This window comes from Scardinius erythrophthalmus (assembly GCF_964197995.2).
Source record: "Scardinius erythrophthalmus genome assembly, chromosome: 1".
NCBI lineage: Eukaryota > Metazoa > Chordata > Actinopteri > Cypriniformes > Leuciscidae > Scardinius > Scardinius erythrophthalmus.
Genome location: NC_138221.1, coordinates 40,048,017 through 40,064,574, shown reverse-complemented (window position 1 = coordinate 40,064,574; position 16,558 = coordinate 40,048,017). Strand labels below are relative to the sequence as shown.

Genomic DNA, 16,558 nt, shown 5'->3' with positions numbered 1-16,558 from the left:
CATAAAAATGTCAGCGTGTCATTGATTTTGTGATGGTGTGATTGACCGTGTGAAATCATGAGGCCGAGCAGGTTTGGGTGGCTGACTGTCAAAAATATCCTGGCATTATGCCATTAGCCGCAAGGCACTGGCACTCGCTGTCCAGAGTAAAGATATAATGCGTCTGGACTCACTTCTCTTCCACTCAAAGATCGACTCAACAGCCAAGGACTTTTCTGCTCTCCTCTGCTCACTGTAAAAAAAAAATATACATATATATAAAAATAAAAAATAAAAAACTTAAAAATAAAGACCAAAAGTTTGACTAACTTTTTTTTTGTTGTTGAGTTGAATTCGTTTGCTGAATTATTTTAAGAAAGTGCCTTGAAAGACTTAAAATATCAGGTTGCCATGACTTAAAACTATGACTATTTGCACAGAAGTTGTTTGCAGTGTTTGTTTTTTAAATTGTTTTCATCAAATGCCTTAACAGTAAATCAAAGACCTAAGTGAAAATGCATTAATCCCAATGTTCTTGTTAAACGATATGAAGTATATTTTAATAGACATGCTGGATTTGAGATACTTGTGTTTTTTATTTAAAAACTGCAATAATAACGTTTTTTTATTTAATTTATTTGATCTAAGAATCATTTTTACATTGTTCTTTATTTCTAACTCGGTCTTGTCCTAGAATTTCCACAGCAATAACTTAAACTGAGATTTTATCTAATGGAAACATAACAGAAACTTCATGGTGCAAAAGCCACTTTAGAGATAAACACACTATGGAGTGGAATAAAAGAGTGGAGGAGGGCCTGGAGACAGCGAATGAAATGAGAAAACGATGGCATGTGTGAAGAAGATAATCCATGTGGCAAGCGACAAGGGTGCAAAAAACCCACCAGGCCGGTGACTGATAAGACATCATAGTGCACTTCCAGGTCTCCAGATGAAAAAAAGGCAAAAACATAATGCTTCTGGCACACCAGTTGAAACTTCTCCAATTTTGAGGATGACTTAATGTGAACATTTGCAGAAAAGACCACATTTCACTCTGCGGGATTAAGACCTCTGGGGCAAAGTCTTTATTTTCGCAATTTCAGTAATAAATATCCTGTCAGTCAGAGAGACGATCTGCATACTACATGACCAGTCAGTAAATAAAAAAATTGAGGGCAAGAATACAAGGTGATCAGCTCCACAGGGAGCGTTCATAACGTGCTTTGTTAACATGGTAGTTAGCGGTCGAAAAGACGGTCCAAACCACTCCAAACAGCATCTAATCATGGACCCTATAAATATTCAGATTAACCTGATTTATTCATACATCTATATTCTTAATCCAAACCGTGATCGAGCAAGAGAGAGAGAGAGAGAGAGCTGCTAGATGTAAATTATCATAACCTTTTGTGAACATCAAGTTGTGCTTTATCTCCTACGCCTTTCCCTAAATATGATTATCATGATGTATTCCTCATATCCTTAGTCAACCCGGCACACATTCACCTGTCAGAGATGGCACAAAAGAGCCCTGCCACAGTCAAGCTGCTCTTGCCTACAGCCATATCACACAAACGCCTGCACTAATAGCGCCTCAGTCTGTGTCATTAAATACAATGGGCATCACTCAAACCAGGTCATGCCATTTTGTTCTAGAACACTCAAACCGCTTCCTTTCTTTGAATGTTTAATGAGAATTTTTTTTTTTTTTATTCACAGAAGCGCACAATCCAGCTAATGAGCTTGATTTACCTCACATAGGCGCTTATGTATAAACATCCATTTCTCAAATATGCGCTTCTGAAGATGTCACAAATGTGACGCGGTTATGAGCTTGCAAGTTAATTGAAAGTGAATTTGTGTGTTTTATAACATATCCTGTGTTTTAAAGGTGGTATCAGTGATTTCAGGCCAAAAAATATTTTTATCACATTCATCTAATCTTTCCTAACGATCCACTAGCTGCCCGCCCCATAAGCATGCCGTCAAAAAAACGCGTCTCTGTAGGCAGCCTAGGCTCTGAGATCTGCACACAAAAACAAATGGTTTAGCCAAACACTCAAAACCAAAACAAATAGTGTTCCAACCAATCACCGACAGGGGGAGGGTGTTGTGAGGTTTTGTGCTCGTGCACGGCTGAGCGCGAAGTCATAGCCGAAGAAAAAGCTGGCTCAAAACCTCACAACACCCTCCCCCTGTCGGTGATTGGTTGGAACACTATTTGTTTTGGTTTTGAGTGTTTGGCTAAACCATTTGTTTTTGTGTGCAGATCTCAGAGCCTAGGCTGCCTACAGAGATGCGTTTTTTTGACGGCATGCTTATGGGGTGGGCAGCTAGCGGATCGTTAGGAAAGATTAGAAGATAGATGAATGTGATAAAAATATTTTTGGGCCTGAAATCCCTGATACCACCTTTAACAGTAACCTGCTGACCTCGAGGTAACAGAGGTTGTCTAATCTTGACATGAAAGCACCAAACGGCAGGACTAATGGAAGATTTATTTTCTTTGGAAAGTGAAAATGGAGACTTTTTGAGTTTCATTATTCGTCTAAATTAGTTTAATGACGAGTTTTAAATGCTATTAAGAAAGTATTTAATTTGTGTGCTTATCTCTTAAGCCTTCACAAATGTTTTGCTGTTAGTTCGTTGAAGCATTCTTGGTCAGTAATAGCAAATGACTATTGGCATGTTTACAATGATTCTGAATGTTAACAACAAGTGGTAATGACAGTATGCCTTTATTCCAAACAACAGCTGGCTTATTGACTTTTTTAAAGGGTGATGTTTATTTGTGCTTTGTATATCTGAGTATTCTGTGAGAATTTTTAGTAGATGTCATTTTATGATGCTAAGTTCTTCTACTAACTCCTGCTAAAACCTAATTTTGTAAGACTGCGATTACTAGACACCTTCAAATTGCGTCTTGTGTTAAGGTGGTTTTAGTTATTTGGATTAAATTGTTTCATTATTAGCTCATTGTCAAAGCTGTTTGGTTTAAATCCTAAAGGGATGGTCTGGTTCCAACGACACGTCTTTGGTTTTTATGAGGAAAGACAGCTTTTAAGTTGCTGGTGCTATATCCCTATTTAATAAGCCGCAAGCCATCTTAAGCGGAAATCCTTGCTACTGTTTGTCTTGTCAGTTAAAATTAAATTGAATTTCAAATAGAGAGCAAGCAAAAGAACTGAAGCTGTCAGTCATTGCAGCAAATGAGGACTATGTGGCCTACAGCATCCTCTCTCTTTATCTTAGAAGGGTGATCTCAGCTAGCGCTAGCTCAGGCATTAAGGATGAGACTGAATATTCCTGTCGATTTTGTGGGCTGTGGTCTGGCAGCTGCAGGCTATGGTGGTCTGTGTGTGTACAGACATGCTGTAAGAAGAAACCTTCTCAATCATTCATTCATCCATCAAGCTCCTACACTAGACAGAAGCAGCTCTTTTGCAGATCTTAGATCAGGTGGGCAGCGTTCTCCACACAAGTCTTTGTTTAAAATTGTAGCTAAAAGCAGAAAGAAAGGGATATAGGTGTTGGGTTTTGTAAAGGTGGTGCATGGTCTCTTTTCACCTCATTACTCTGAAATGGCTATATTTGTCTCTGCTCAGTCCGCTGTGTAAAAAACCTTCATTGGCAAATGAATATAAATGCACCCAACCGTCCGTCCTTTCTCTTCCATGTCAGCTGAATGGGGAACATTGAGGTTGTTCTATCGCTCTTTCCTCGAGGGCTATAATGTGGAAGGGCTCTGAAGGGTAACGGAGAGATTCACTTTGCATCCTGGATAATGAATCAGATGTTATCTTGTTCTCGCAGACTCGTAGTATGTTCTCTAATAATCTAAGTGTGAGCCAAAAGGCATATCTTAAGATAAAGATGCTGCACAGTTCTAATCCTGTTCCTCAAACAAGCAAGGCAAGAAATGCAAGTCTGAAACCCCATTTCACAAATAGCGTATGGCTGAATGATGTAAAAGGGGTGGTTCATCTACTGTACCAACAATTCACAATGTCCTTCCAAACCTGTAGAGTTTTTTTCTTCTGTGGAACACAAAAGGATAATGTACTCTGTGCTGTTATAATGCATGGGGACTAAAGCTTTCAAGCTTCGAAGAGGACTAAAAGGCAGCATTAAAGCAGTATAAAAGTAGTCCACATGACTTTTGCACAATATTCCAAGTCTTCTGAAGCCATATGACAGCTTTGTGCGAGTAAAATACTTTCAATGGCATATTTTCCTCCCTGATTTTCTTCACATCTATATCCACCCTATCTCTCCTTTTACACATTCATGCAAGGCCATGGAGAGACGTATGTCAAGTTTGTGATTTATTTTTTCTTTTGAACCTGAAATTTCCAGTAAATCAAAGTCAGTATAAATGATGCATTATTTGTTATTAGTCGGTCTCAGTTATTGACTGGAGGGGAAGATTATTAATCAATAATTACCTAAATGTCAGCCTATTCCTCCTACAAAGCATCACATGACCTCAGAAGAATATAATTGCCTGGACCGCTTTTATAATACTTTTATGGTGCTTTTGCATTTTGAAAGCATGACAGCTCCCCATTCATTTTTACTACATGAAAAAAAAAAGTAGCCAGCGCAATCTTCAAAATATCTTCTTTTGCATTTCACAGACGAAAGCAAGCCATACATGTTTGGAAAAAACATAAGGGTGAGTGCATGACATACAGTATGACATAATTAAAAATTTTGGTAAAATTCTAAAGGAATATTTGGGGTTATATCAAACTAATTTCTTTGTACTGCATCTGTGGGATACTGACTGCCAATTACCACAGGGAAACATATTATGCTACATACAATACTAATGGCAGCCTATACGGCCTATGAATATTGAAGCCTATAATTTGCAGCACTGAAAATACATGTTTCAAAATGCAAACGTCAAACCTATTCAAAAGTAAACAAAGCGCTTAAAAAAATAGCAATTGAACAGATAATTACTGACCCTTGTGACAACTAGCCTAATATAATAATTATAGTTACAGGTTATATATTTTTAACTGGGCTTGACAACTCTTGTCACGACCAGTTAAAAAAGTATATCCACTTAGTTTTGTTTGGTATCTGCATGAGGAATACCAGGAGGGCACATGAGGGACACGATGTAAATATTGTATGTGAAATGTAAACCACTGTTTATATGGAGCTGCATGCTTTCTGCAAACTCCACCCACAGGAATAACACCAATATCGAATTACCATCCACCTAACAAGTATTCCCATCTCAGGAGGATGATTCAGACAACTTTACAGCTCAATAAATGCATATTTTTGATACTAAATTATTCATTTAGGTTTAAAAAATATACAAGCTTCACATTAATGCTTAAACTCTCTAGCCAATTTGCCTGCCAAACTTTCGTTATATGCATTTCATAGTATTTATACAAATGCAAAATGACTTATTATTGTCTATATCAGTTATCGTCTATGACAATCAACATGAATGAAAAAAAAAGATGAAAAATACATCAATGAAGTCAACTTTCTTTCTCACTCTCCCTCTTTCCAGGTGTTTACACGTTATGGGAAATGTTACATGTTTAACGCTGCCGAAGAGGGGAAGACTTTAAGGACTACAATGAAAGGTGGCACAGGCAACGGCCTGGAAATCATGTTGGACATCCAGCAAGATGAATACCTGCCTGTGTGGGGAGAAACAGGTACACACACATACACACACAAACACAGTCAGCCCTGATCACACCATGTACACTTGAGCTTTCCCAGAGCTCTCCCTTGTTAAACATCTCTCCTCATTTCCAGGAGAAACTCTGATTATCTTACAGGTGTCTGATTAGGGCAAGGTTTTGTCAGCGCTTTCAGTGTGATTCCATCCCCAGGGATACGGTGAATATTTGCAAGAGACACACACCTTGAAGAACAGCTGTGATGCTGTAATGGTGCAGACAAATCCAGTGGGATTCATTATCAAATAGATGTTCTTGCAACCTGTTGAACTGATCTGATGCTGCTACACTTCTCTGAACAGTAGTACACAAAAACTTTTTTGATTAGCATTGTGACACCCAAGGAAAGCACAGAATTGTAGTGTGTACAATATTTCAAAGAAGATGAAAGCATTCAGGATTTAGAGAGCAGCATTGAGAATTCCCAGCAAAAGATTAATTAGCATTTGAAAGGTTACAAGTTTTGCTGAGGCTGAATTCAAATTTATTCCGAGAAATATCAACATACTTTTTCCAACAATGAACAAAAGGAATAATATACATTTCATCAGCTGTTTTGGAAGAGTGCCCTTTAAAGTAATTGCACGAATTGTTCCACAGCTTTATCCTGTGAAGGATATGGACAATAACCAGATATATCTTCTGAAATTCCTTTATTCTGTAGATCTGATCTATGGCTTATTTTATGGCCCCAAGTTAACCTGTATTAGCTATTAGGGCAGAGTCCCTTGGGGAGATTTTGTATGAGTCAATATTGAAATCTTGTTCTCTTCCTTCAATTTGCCACGTTGATGATGTATGCGGGAACCAATGAAGTTTGTGCAGTTTTTTTTTCTCCTCCTCTTTTCTCCTTATATGGTTTCCATTGTGCTCACTGCACTGCTCTTATTCTCATGTGTCATTAGCTATGTTTCCCTCCAAAGTTGCGAATTTAACTTAATGTCATAAAACATTTGCGAATAAAGCACTGTTTCATTCTAGAGAGCCGAAGAGAACAAAATCGTCACTTCCTGATAAACTGCCGCTAAATATCAATAAGAAAAATGGAAGTTGCTGCAGTAGGAGAAGCCACTTATAATAATTTTCGTATATAATCAAACACTTGCACCTCAGAGCACGCAGACAAAACGCAATAAACGTGATCATGTTATCTTGCTTTCGGATGCCTGCTGTTTGGGAACGCAGTCGTGTAAGACAGTTCTGGCAGGTAATTATATCGAACCACTTTGACGACAGACCAAAACAGCATTTCAGATGCTTTGCAACAAGATTGGCTAAGCGCCATCCCAGTGCGCAAAGTCACATGACTTTTTTTGGTGCACATAGAGGACTTTATTCGGTAAATGTGTTTCCATCGTAGTTTATGCGTATGTTTCTTATTGGATAAAATAATTGCACATGAGGTTTTTTATGCGCATTTTTAGAATGAATGCTTATCTTGGCATTTCCATCCAGCGTTTATCGTAATATTATTTTGCGAAATCTCAAAAAGCGCATAAAAATAGGTGGATGGAAACATAGGTAAAGCGCCGAATTTGAATTGTATGAAGATGTTCACCGAATAATGATTTAGTCAGTTCCTCGCACAAAGCTATCATATGGTTTCAGAAGACTCATTTGGACCACTTTTATAATTCTTTTATGTGCTTTTTGAGCTTGAGAGCTACTATCCTCTCATCCCACATCCATCTCCTGTTGTGTTCCATATTGAGTAAATGCATTTTAATTTTTGGATTAACTTATCATTTGATATTGTTCCGGCAAAGCAGTTTTCATTTGTTATTTATTTATGTACTTTAGGACATTTGAATAAAAGTCATTGTCTATCATCAAAATGTTCTTTGTACAGAAAATAACAACAGTAGGCTTACTGACAAAAAAAGTTATTTATTTAATGAAAAGTAAAAAAAGAAAAAAAAAATCTAGTTTCAAAGGAGAGCCACTGCATAAGAGGATATTTGAGGAATTCTGTACCTGTTCCCGTTGGAAGGGAGGGATGGAAGGAAAGGCAGAAGATCACCTGCTGTATTGTTTACTTTCTGCATTTTCATGATCAGAAAGTCATCTGTCTGTCTCCATCCATTCCAGCTCTAACACTCCAAAGATTTTGGAGGGCCATGGGGAAAGAGATGGAGAAATTGGAAATGGTGAAGAGGAAGTGTGCGCTTGCATATGTAATATTATAAATGTGCTACGTTGCACTGAAAAATGTTGGCATGATGCACAAGAAAGATGAGACGTCTGGAGCAGAGAAAGAGCCAGTGATAAACTTGCTATCATCTTTTTCAAATTTAAGACATGGAGAGAGATCCCTGAACCTCACTGAATAAATGTGCAGCCAATCCGTCATTCTGTCTGCTGGTTTGAGAACTCTGATGAATGCAGAGTGATGAAGAACTTATTCACTTTGAAAGAAGAAATGGGGAGATAAACAGTATATTATGTAGAGCAAGATTCGGTGTGCTTGAACTGGAATATTTATGTGTTTATTGTTTTCTGGATGCAGTGGTGAAGCTCAGCAGTACCATAAATCCAGTCAAAAGATTGCTACTTTGCTTTTTTGTTTCAGTACATTTTGCATTCCCTTCACTCATTTCACTTCTCCTCCCTCCTCATGTTTGTGTCTTTTTTCAGTGCCTTCATATTGAATAACATTTCCTATAAGGAAATCCTGGAAGATGAACATGTTGACATCACCTTTATGTAAAGGATAGTCCACGACTAGGTTTTAATTAAAAGATTTTAATGCACGATGTGGAGGCAAAGAACTACCTGACGTAAAGCATTTAATGCATAGCCGTAGATTATCTCACTAATAGAGCATGGTGCCAACTTGGACAAGTTAAATCTGTCATTGATGTTTCCAGCATTAACTTTGACTGAATGGATAAAAATTACAGTAACTGTAATTTGGTACAGTTCCAAGTACTTCCAAATCCACGTAACCATATATCATACACTTGCCTGCGATCGGCACGCTGCGTGATGTGAAAGCTTCTGTCATCCCTCCTCCTCCCCAGCACCACATGTAGAGATCTGCAACAGGGGTTATTTCTTGCAGCAGCCTTTCCCTTGTTTGTTATTTTTGGCTAAGCTGAACAAATGATTGCATTTGTTCAGCACCAGCAGCAGCGTATCACATTGTTATGACTGAACTTGTGTTAGTTATTGTATCTATTGGTTGTTAGATCTAGAATTCTGAAGTAAAAAAGAAACGCTGTAAGATTACATTTTCAGTGAATTGGGAGAAAGAGAGAGACCTTGCATGTGTAAATTACCGTATATGGTTTTCAGACAGACCATGGTATAAAATGGTTTAATTACTGCACATCTTTGGATGCTCTGGTTTTCTGAGATGATGCTTTTGATTCGGAAAGCACTGTGCCTTGACATGTTCCAGCTTTATCAAAAGACCTTTTATGTTTGTCTTCATGCAGTTTCTTTCTTTTATGTGAATGCCTTCTCTTTTCTTTTTCTTTTTTAGCCAGGGTTTTGCTTTGTTTGTGTGTGTGTGTGTCAGGTTTGTGCACCGTTAAGTGATTTGTAAATGCAAATTCAATCTGTAGTGCACAGGATGTGTCATTATAATTCAGTGTGAGTTTAATTAATGAAGTTAAAATGAAATTCGAAGAAATTCATATCTGCTGTAATTGTAGGTTTTAATATAATAATAATCATAATAATAATAGTCAATGCTTAAAATGTCACCTAGAAATGTGGTATGACATTTATATATTGCATATAAATATAAAAAACTACAGTAAATATCTCACCAGAGGATGATTATATAACTCCAAAAACAGTATCACCATTCACTTATTACAAACCAGTTTGCCTTTATTTATTTAATATGGTACATATACATATACACTGAAGCCATTGAACTGCTTATGCTTATGATTATGCTTTTATATGAGGCATTTTTCTTGGTTTTCCTATATATCTAAATGTTTTGTGCACAAGCTCTTTTAACTTGATTTTAACGGATTTGTGTACAGAACTTTTGAAACAGAAGACAATTCTGTTGATGCTTTGAATCGTTTTACGGGTGACATTGATTAAAAAACGTAATCCTGAAAACAATTACAATTTTTAGTTTTACTTTCAGCAGAGGGACCAAAAGAAAATACAAAGTTATAATCATATAATTCAATAAATCATATGTTTTAACCTTATATTGTTTTTCCTTTACATCATTAACATGTTAAATAGAGAAGTATGCAAGCAAAAACCATGCCTGTTCCCAAAACACTGCTTGTATATAGACAGCTGGCCTGCTCACACTCAACCCTGCAAGACCAGCTTCGCCAGCTCAGTTTTGCTTGAGAACAGCATATATATGCTGGACCACCAGCTAGACAAGCACAGCATAAAACCAGAACTATTCCAGGATAAACCAGCCTGGACCAGCACTATACCAGTTCAGCACTTACTGGCATAAACAAGCCTGGACCAGCATAAAATCCATGCTGGTTAATGCTGGATTTTTCAGCTGGGTAATTAGTAATTAATGTTCGTTCAAAAATGAAAATTCTGTCATCATCTACTCACCCAAGTTGTTCCAAACCTGTATGAGTTTCTTTCTTCTGCTGAAGACAAAATAAGATATTTTGAAGAAAGTCAGTAAGCAAACAGTTTTTTTATACTATGAAAGTCAGTGGGGTTCGTCCACTGTTTGGTTTGATTTTTAATGAACTATCCCTTTAAGTAAAGTGTTACCTGTCTTTATAACTACTGAATTTCTTTGAATTTAAATTCAGTACATGTACATTCCTCTTCAAATTCCAAATTTAACATCCTGTGTGACTCAAATCAATTCAAACTCGTGAACTGAAAAGGAACCCATTCAAAATTCTGAACTTTGCTCAACCCTGTGTGTGTGCATGTGTGTGTTTTTGTGTGTGTGTTTAAAGGCAAATGTCTTTGTTCTACAGTATGTAATATATAGTTAGTCTTAGAACAGAGTTTAGGGAGAAACCTTAAATCTCTCTTTATACTCTCTTTCTGTCCTTCATGCCTGCACTCTCAGTTCCTGATCAAAGCCGGATATTTATGCATTCTGCTCAGCATGTGTTGTTTTTCCACTTTGTAGCTATGGAAACGCCCGCAGGTTTTGGCGGGTGATCACTAAGTCTGGAATCAACAGCCTCAATCTGTAAAGATATTACATTTCACATGGCAAATATTTGATTGATTTCTTTCCGTTTCTAAACTTTAATTAAACCAGCTTGCTTAATAATTGAGCTGAGAAGCCCAAACGGGAGTCAATAGTCATTTACCAACAATTGTTTGGTCATGTGCAAATATATTGATTACTGCAATAGCAGCAGCCCCATAGCAAGCAGTCTTGGCCCGAATGTGGCCTCAGTCTGGCACTGCTGGCCTCCTGTCGGCAATAGCATGTATCCTGTCAGCCAGAGCTGGGCCATGTGTGGCAATGATGGCACAGTATTGTGCAGGGCAAAACACGTGAGGACCGAATGGTGGAAGGAGTGTGGCCCAGATCAGTCCATTGATTATCTGGCCCAAATCAACCTTGTGGCCAGGCCATATAAATGCACTTTCCCACATTTTATTTGACCCAGCTCTGTTCCTCAAAACCCCTTTTCCCTCGGCCCACATACCATAAAGAATGACTGCCCTGTAGTTTTTTATTTATTTTGTTCACCATGAGGAACATAATTTTATTATATGTACCAATACTAAAACCTTTTCAGGCTCAGTGCAGGGCCATTTACGGGTGATTAATTGGCTGGGATTCAGGCCAGTTATAGCCCATTTGTGGTCCTAGTCTTTAATCCAGATCTGGGCCACTACAGGGCCGTCATTCTTTGTGGTATGTGGGCCGAGGGAAATGGGGTGTTATGTGGACCAGAAAAAATAGCTATGTGGGATTTAAAAGTGAACTGCTGAAAATGAATATTTATGACTTGTAGGGGGCAGTCTAATGCAGTTCAACCTAGCTTAAAAAGCAGTAAAGAAGGATCTGTTGTTTGTGCATGTGGAGTCTAGTCTCAGCCTCAGACGTCACACAGACCGTTGGCTGAATGTCTGATGCATATGGCACACTTTTCTGGAAACACTTCAGGGGTTCCGAAGTCACGAAATGATTGGTTGAATTCTACAGGACGTGTGTGTCGCGTTCTTTATCGGTCCGCCTAGAAACAAATGCTGTGATGCCAAAACTGTGATTGGTTGCGTTACATGTCAGTCAAACGTCCTCTTGGGCGGTCCTTGGCCAAGAAAAGCTGCGATAGAGTCCAGACCTTCTGCCGTCAGTCTGGTGGTCTTGCGCTGTTAAGCTTCTCCGATATTAACACAAGTTACCTCTTGCCTGATCGTAAGCCTTCTTTTTAATTTTAAGTCCCGCAGACATTTTCCTCTTTTGTTTTTTATCTGCCATCTCTCTTTCTGTAGCCGTTTGGTTAATGTCTGTGCTGTGTGCACTGAGCGCTCTCTCCTCCCCATCATTAGTAGAACCGCCCCTTACTGCTGATTGGTTACAAGTGTGTTTTGGTAGTTGGTCCTTTCAAAGGTGTTTTTCAAAAACTACTGATCCCACCCTTAATGATTGTTTTTGTAATTTGGGATGAAACACAAATTCTCATCACAAACACAATGTGCTTTTTTTTTTTCGAAACAAGTTAAAGGGGTGTTTGATTATGATTTCTATTTTCTAACTTTAGCTAGTGTGTAATGTTGCTGTTTGAGCATAAACAACATCTGCAAAGTTACTACGCTCAAAGTTCAAAGCAAAGGGAGATATTTTCTTTTAAAGAAATTGCTTTTTAAGGACTACAACAAACGGCTGGAAGGGACTACACATCATTCCTCCAGGTTAGTGACACCACAAACCCTAAAATGTACATAAACCCCGAGAATGTGATTTATAGATTATCAAGACAGAATATGCTAATCAAGGACTAGAAGATAACTACACATAAGCTACATAAATTCATCAACTAACCATTCAGAAATGGCCTGTTGCACTCTACATGTTGTCACTTCTTCTGAGTCTCTCCATCATTGTCTGAATCCGGTTTGAACATAAAAGGCTAAAAGTTTTTGAAATTTTCAGTACATGTCCGTGTGAGGTAAAAGGACAGGAGCTGTTGAAGCTCCGCTCTCTGTGCCGGGAGCAGCAGCTCATTTGCATTTAAAGGAACAGACACAAAACGGTGCGTTTTTGCTCACCCTCAAAAAGTGACAACTTTAACATGCTATATAAAAATATCTGTGGGGTATTTTGAGCTCAAACTTCACATACACACTCTGGGGACATCAGAAACTTATTTTACATCTTTTGAAAATGGCATTATACCACCCTTTTAAACAAAATCAAAGGATTTCAGTGTTCATTATTATACATGTTGATCCAGACCCTTAAGGTGTGATCATTCACTCTTGAACTTGTTTAGCAAGCGAAATCCAGTCAATTCAAAAGAAATCCACACAAACAGGAATTCTGTGTGAGGGCAAAAGATTTCCCCATGCTGATTTCCCAATGGATGCAAGTTAGTCACTTGTATTCGCCATGCTGACCAACAGAAAGCTGCATGATTTGTAAGTGACTTCTTTTTGAGCTGTGCCTCATGCATCGCTACACAATAGACTGTGGATCTTTTTTTGTCTGTGAAATTTCACTAACATGGCCAAACCTTTCTTTCTTTCTTTTTTGCCACAAAAAAGGAGGCATTTTGAAGAATTAATTCAGCTCTTTTCATTACAATGACAATTCATTATATGATAAATCACGGCTACCAAAAAATTAAATAAATAAATAAATAATATATTTAAATAATATACAGTGAGGAAAATAAGTATTTGAACACCCTGCTATTTTGCCATTTCTCCCACTTAGAAATCATGGAGGGGTCTGAAATTGTCATCGTAGGTGCATGTCCACTGTGAGAGACATAATCAAAAAAAAAAAAGTCCAGAAATCACAATGTGTGATTTTTTAACTATTTATTTGTATGATACCGCTGCAAATAAGTATTTGAACACCTGAGAAAATCAATGTTAATATTTGGTACAGTAGCCTTTGTTTGCAATTACAGAGGTCAAACGTTTCCTGTAGTTTTTCACCAGGTTTGCACTCACTGCAGGAGGGATTTTGGCCCACTCCTCCACACAGATCTTCTCTAGATCAGTCAGGTTTCTGGGCTGTCGCTGAGAAACACGGAGTTTGAGCTCCCTCCAAAGATTCTCTATTGGGTTTAGGTCTGGAGACTGGCTAGGCCACGCCAGAACCTTGATATGCTTCTTACAGAGCCACTCCTTGGTTATCCTGGCTGTGTGCTTCGGGTCATTGTCATGTTGGAAGACCCAGCCTCGACCCATCTTCAATGCTCTAACTGAGGGAAGGAGGTTGTTCCCCAAAATCTCGCAATACATGGCCCCGGTCATCCTCTCCTTAATACAGTGCAGTCGCCCTGTCCCATGTGCAGAAAAACACCCCCAAAGCATGATGCTACCACCCCCATGCTTCACAGTAGGGATGGTGTTCTTGGGATGGTACTCATCATTCTTCTTCCTCCAAACACGTTTAGTGGAATTATGACCAAAAAGTTCTATTTTGGTCTCATCTGACCACATGACTTTCTCCCATGATTCCTCTGGATCATCCAAATGGTCATTGGCAAACTTAAGACGGGCCTTGACATGTGCTGGTATAAGCAGGGGAACCTTCCGTGCCATGCATGACTTCAAACCATGACGTCTTAATGTATTACCAACAGTAACCTTGGAAACGGTGGTCCCAGCTCTTTTCAGGTCATTGACCAGCTCCTCCCGTGTAGTTCTGGGCTGATTTCTCACCTTTCTTAGGATCATTGAGACCCCACGAGGTGAGATCTTGCATGGAGCCCCAGTCCGAGGGAGATTGACAGTCATGTTTAGCTTCTTCCATTTTCTAATGATTGCTCCAACAGTGGACCTTTTTTCACCACGCTGCTTGGCAATTTCCCCATAGCCCTTTCCAGCCTTGTGGAGGTGTACAATTTTGTCTCTAGTGTATTTGGACAGCTCTTTGGTCTTGGACATGTTAGTAGTTGGATTCTTACTGATTGTATGGGGTGGACAGGTGTCTTTATGCAGCTAACGACCTCAAACAGGTGCATCTAATTTAGGATAATAAATGGAGTGGAGGTGGACATTTTAAAGGCAGACTAACAGGTCTTTGAGGGTCAGAATTCTAGCTGATAGACAGGTGTTCAAATACTTATTTGCAGCTGTATCATACAAATAAATAGTTAAAAAATCATATATTGTGATTTCTGGATTTTCTTTTTTTAGATTATGTCTCTCACAGTGGACATGCTCCTACGATGACAATTTCAGACCCCTCCTTGATTTCCAAGTGGGAGAACTTGCAAAATAGCAGGGTGTTCAAATACTTATTTTCCTCACTGTATATATATATATTTTTTTTTTCTAAGTATTCCAAAGCCATAAATGCTGAATAAATTACTTACAAGCTGTCTAGATTAACACTGTATTTGTCTTGCAGTGCAGTGCCATTCAACCAGTGAGGACAACACAATAGTGTTGTCAGTTTATTGGTTTTGTAGTATTTCATAGCACTCTTCTTAATGTGCTGGAAGGGTCGTTCTTTCATTGCATTAAGGACACAAGAACACAACTGAGCTAAACAATAATAATGTCATGGCACAGTAGATGCAGTAGCAGCACCGCCACTGAAGCAGTGCAAACACTGTCTGAGTATTTTAGCATATAACCAAGCTGTCCTTCTGCAAATGGAACATCATGAAATTATTTTTATTATTATTATTTAAAATGAACCTGTTCTTGATTCCCAATGCTATTGATTCTTGACTTGTAGTTTTATTTTGCAATTTTTTTCTATTTGTTGTTTTTGCCATTTTAATAAATACAGTTGTTGGTAGAGGACAGAAAATGATTAAAAGACAGGCGGGAAGAAAATCAGGAAATGCTGCAAGCTGGATTCAAACAATTCACCTGCATAAGCACTACAGCTCAATGTGTGAGCATCTAAGTCACGGTTCTTTCTTTCTTTCTTTTTTTCTTTCTTTCTTTTCTTTCTTTCTTTCTTTCTTTCTTTCTTTCTTTCTTTCTTTCTTTCTTTCTTTCTTTCTTTCTTTCTTTCTTTCTTTCTTTCTTTCTTTCTTTCTTTCTTTCTTTCTTTCTTTCTTTCTTTCTTTCTTTCTTTCTTTCTTTCTTTCTTTCTTTCTTTCTTTCTTTCTTTGCAGAAAACTTTACAATAATCAATTCACAATCTGGTCTGTGAACTTTTGTCCACTTGTCTCCCTGAAATGTTTTGAGCTTTTAACTGTCTTCTGGAAACTAATACCCATCATATATGACAAGCTACACTTTGGTATGTTTGATATGGAACACATAAACACGTGCACACACACACACACACACACTGCTGAAAGTATTGACTGGTCCCAGTGTGTGTGAGGCTGTTTGCAGCTGCTGTCATGGTGTGTTTCCATCAGTGCTTTGGCCTCTGGATTTTGAGTGGGGGGGTATTTGTGGCTGTGCTCTCCTGTTATAGATGGCTGTTAAGATGCCTGCAAGCCTGTGGGGGTCCTGATGACTGAATGAGGCCTCTCTCCTCACCAGGCCTTTGAGAACGGATGAGGCAGGCGGGGGGGAAATGAACACATCTCTCGCAACAAATATTACAGGCTAGCGGGGCACGGCTAATCAAACAAAATGACAGATATTAAATGTGTGAGTGTCCTGTGAGTCGTGGCAATGCATTTGAAAGAAAGAAAAACAGAAGAAGCTATGGAATAGGCCTGATTTCCTGACACTTTTTCCTTTTTTATATGAGATGGTGTTGTAGTGTTGAATTGAGGTTAATGGTT

At 38.4% G+C, this 16,558-nt stretch overlaps 1 protein-coding gene across 3 annotated transcripts in view; it reads left to right on the top strand.

Moving 5' to 3' along the window:
- asic2 (acid-sensing (proton-gated) ion channel 2) overlaps positions 1 to 16,558 on the top strand; it is a gene marked incomplete at its 5' end in the record, with an annotated part of 500,726 nt that overhangs the window by 428,471 nt on the left and 55,697 nt on the right. For all 3 annotated transcript variants that reach the window (XM_081369199.1, XM_081369200.1, XM_081369198.1), the window contains one exon: positions 5,522 to 5,672. In XM_081369199.1, the coding sequence (XP_081225325.1) occupies positions 5,522 to 5,672 (151 nt within the window). The remainder of the gene's footprint in view (positions 1 to 5,521; positions 5,673 to 16,558) is intronic.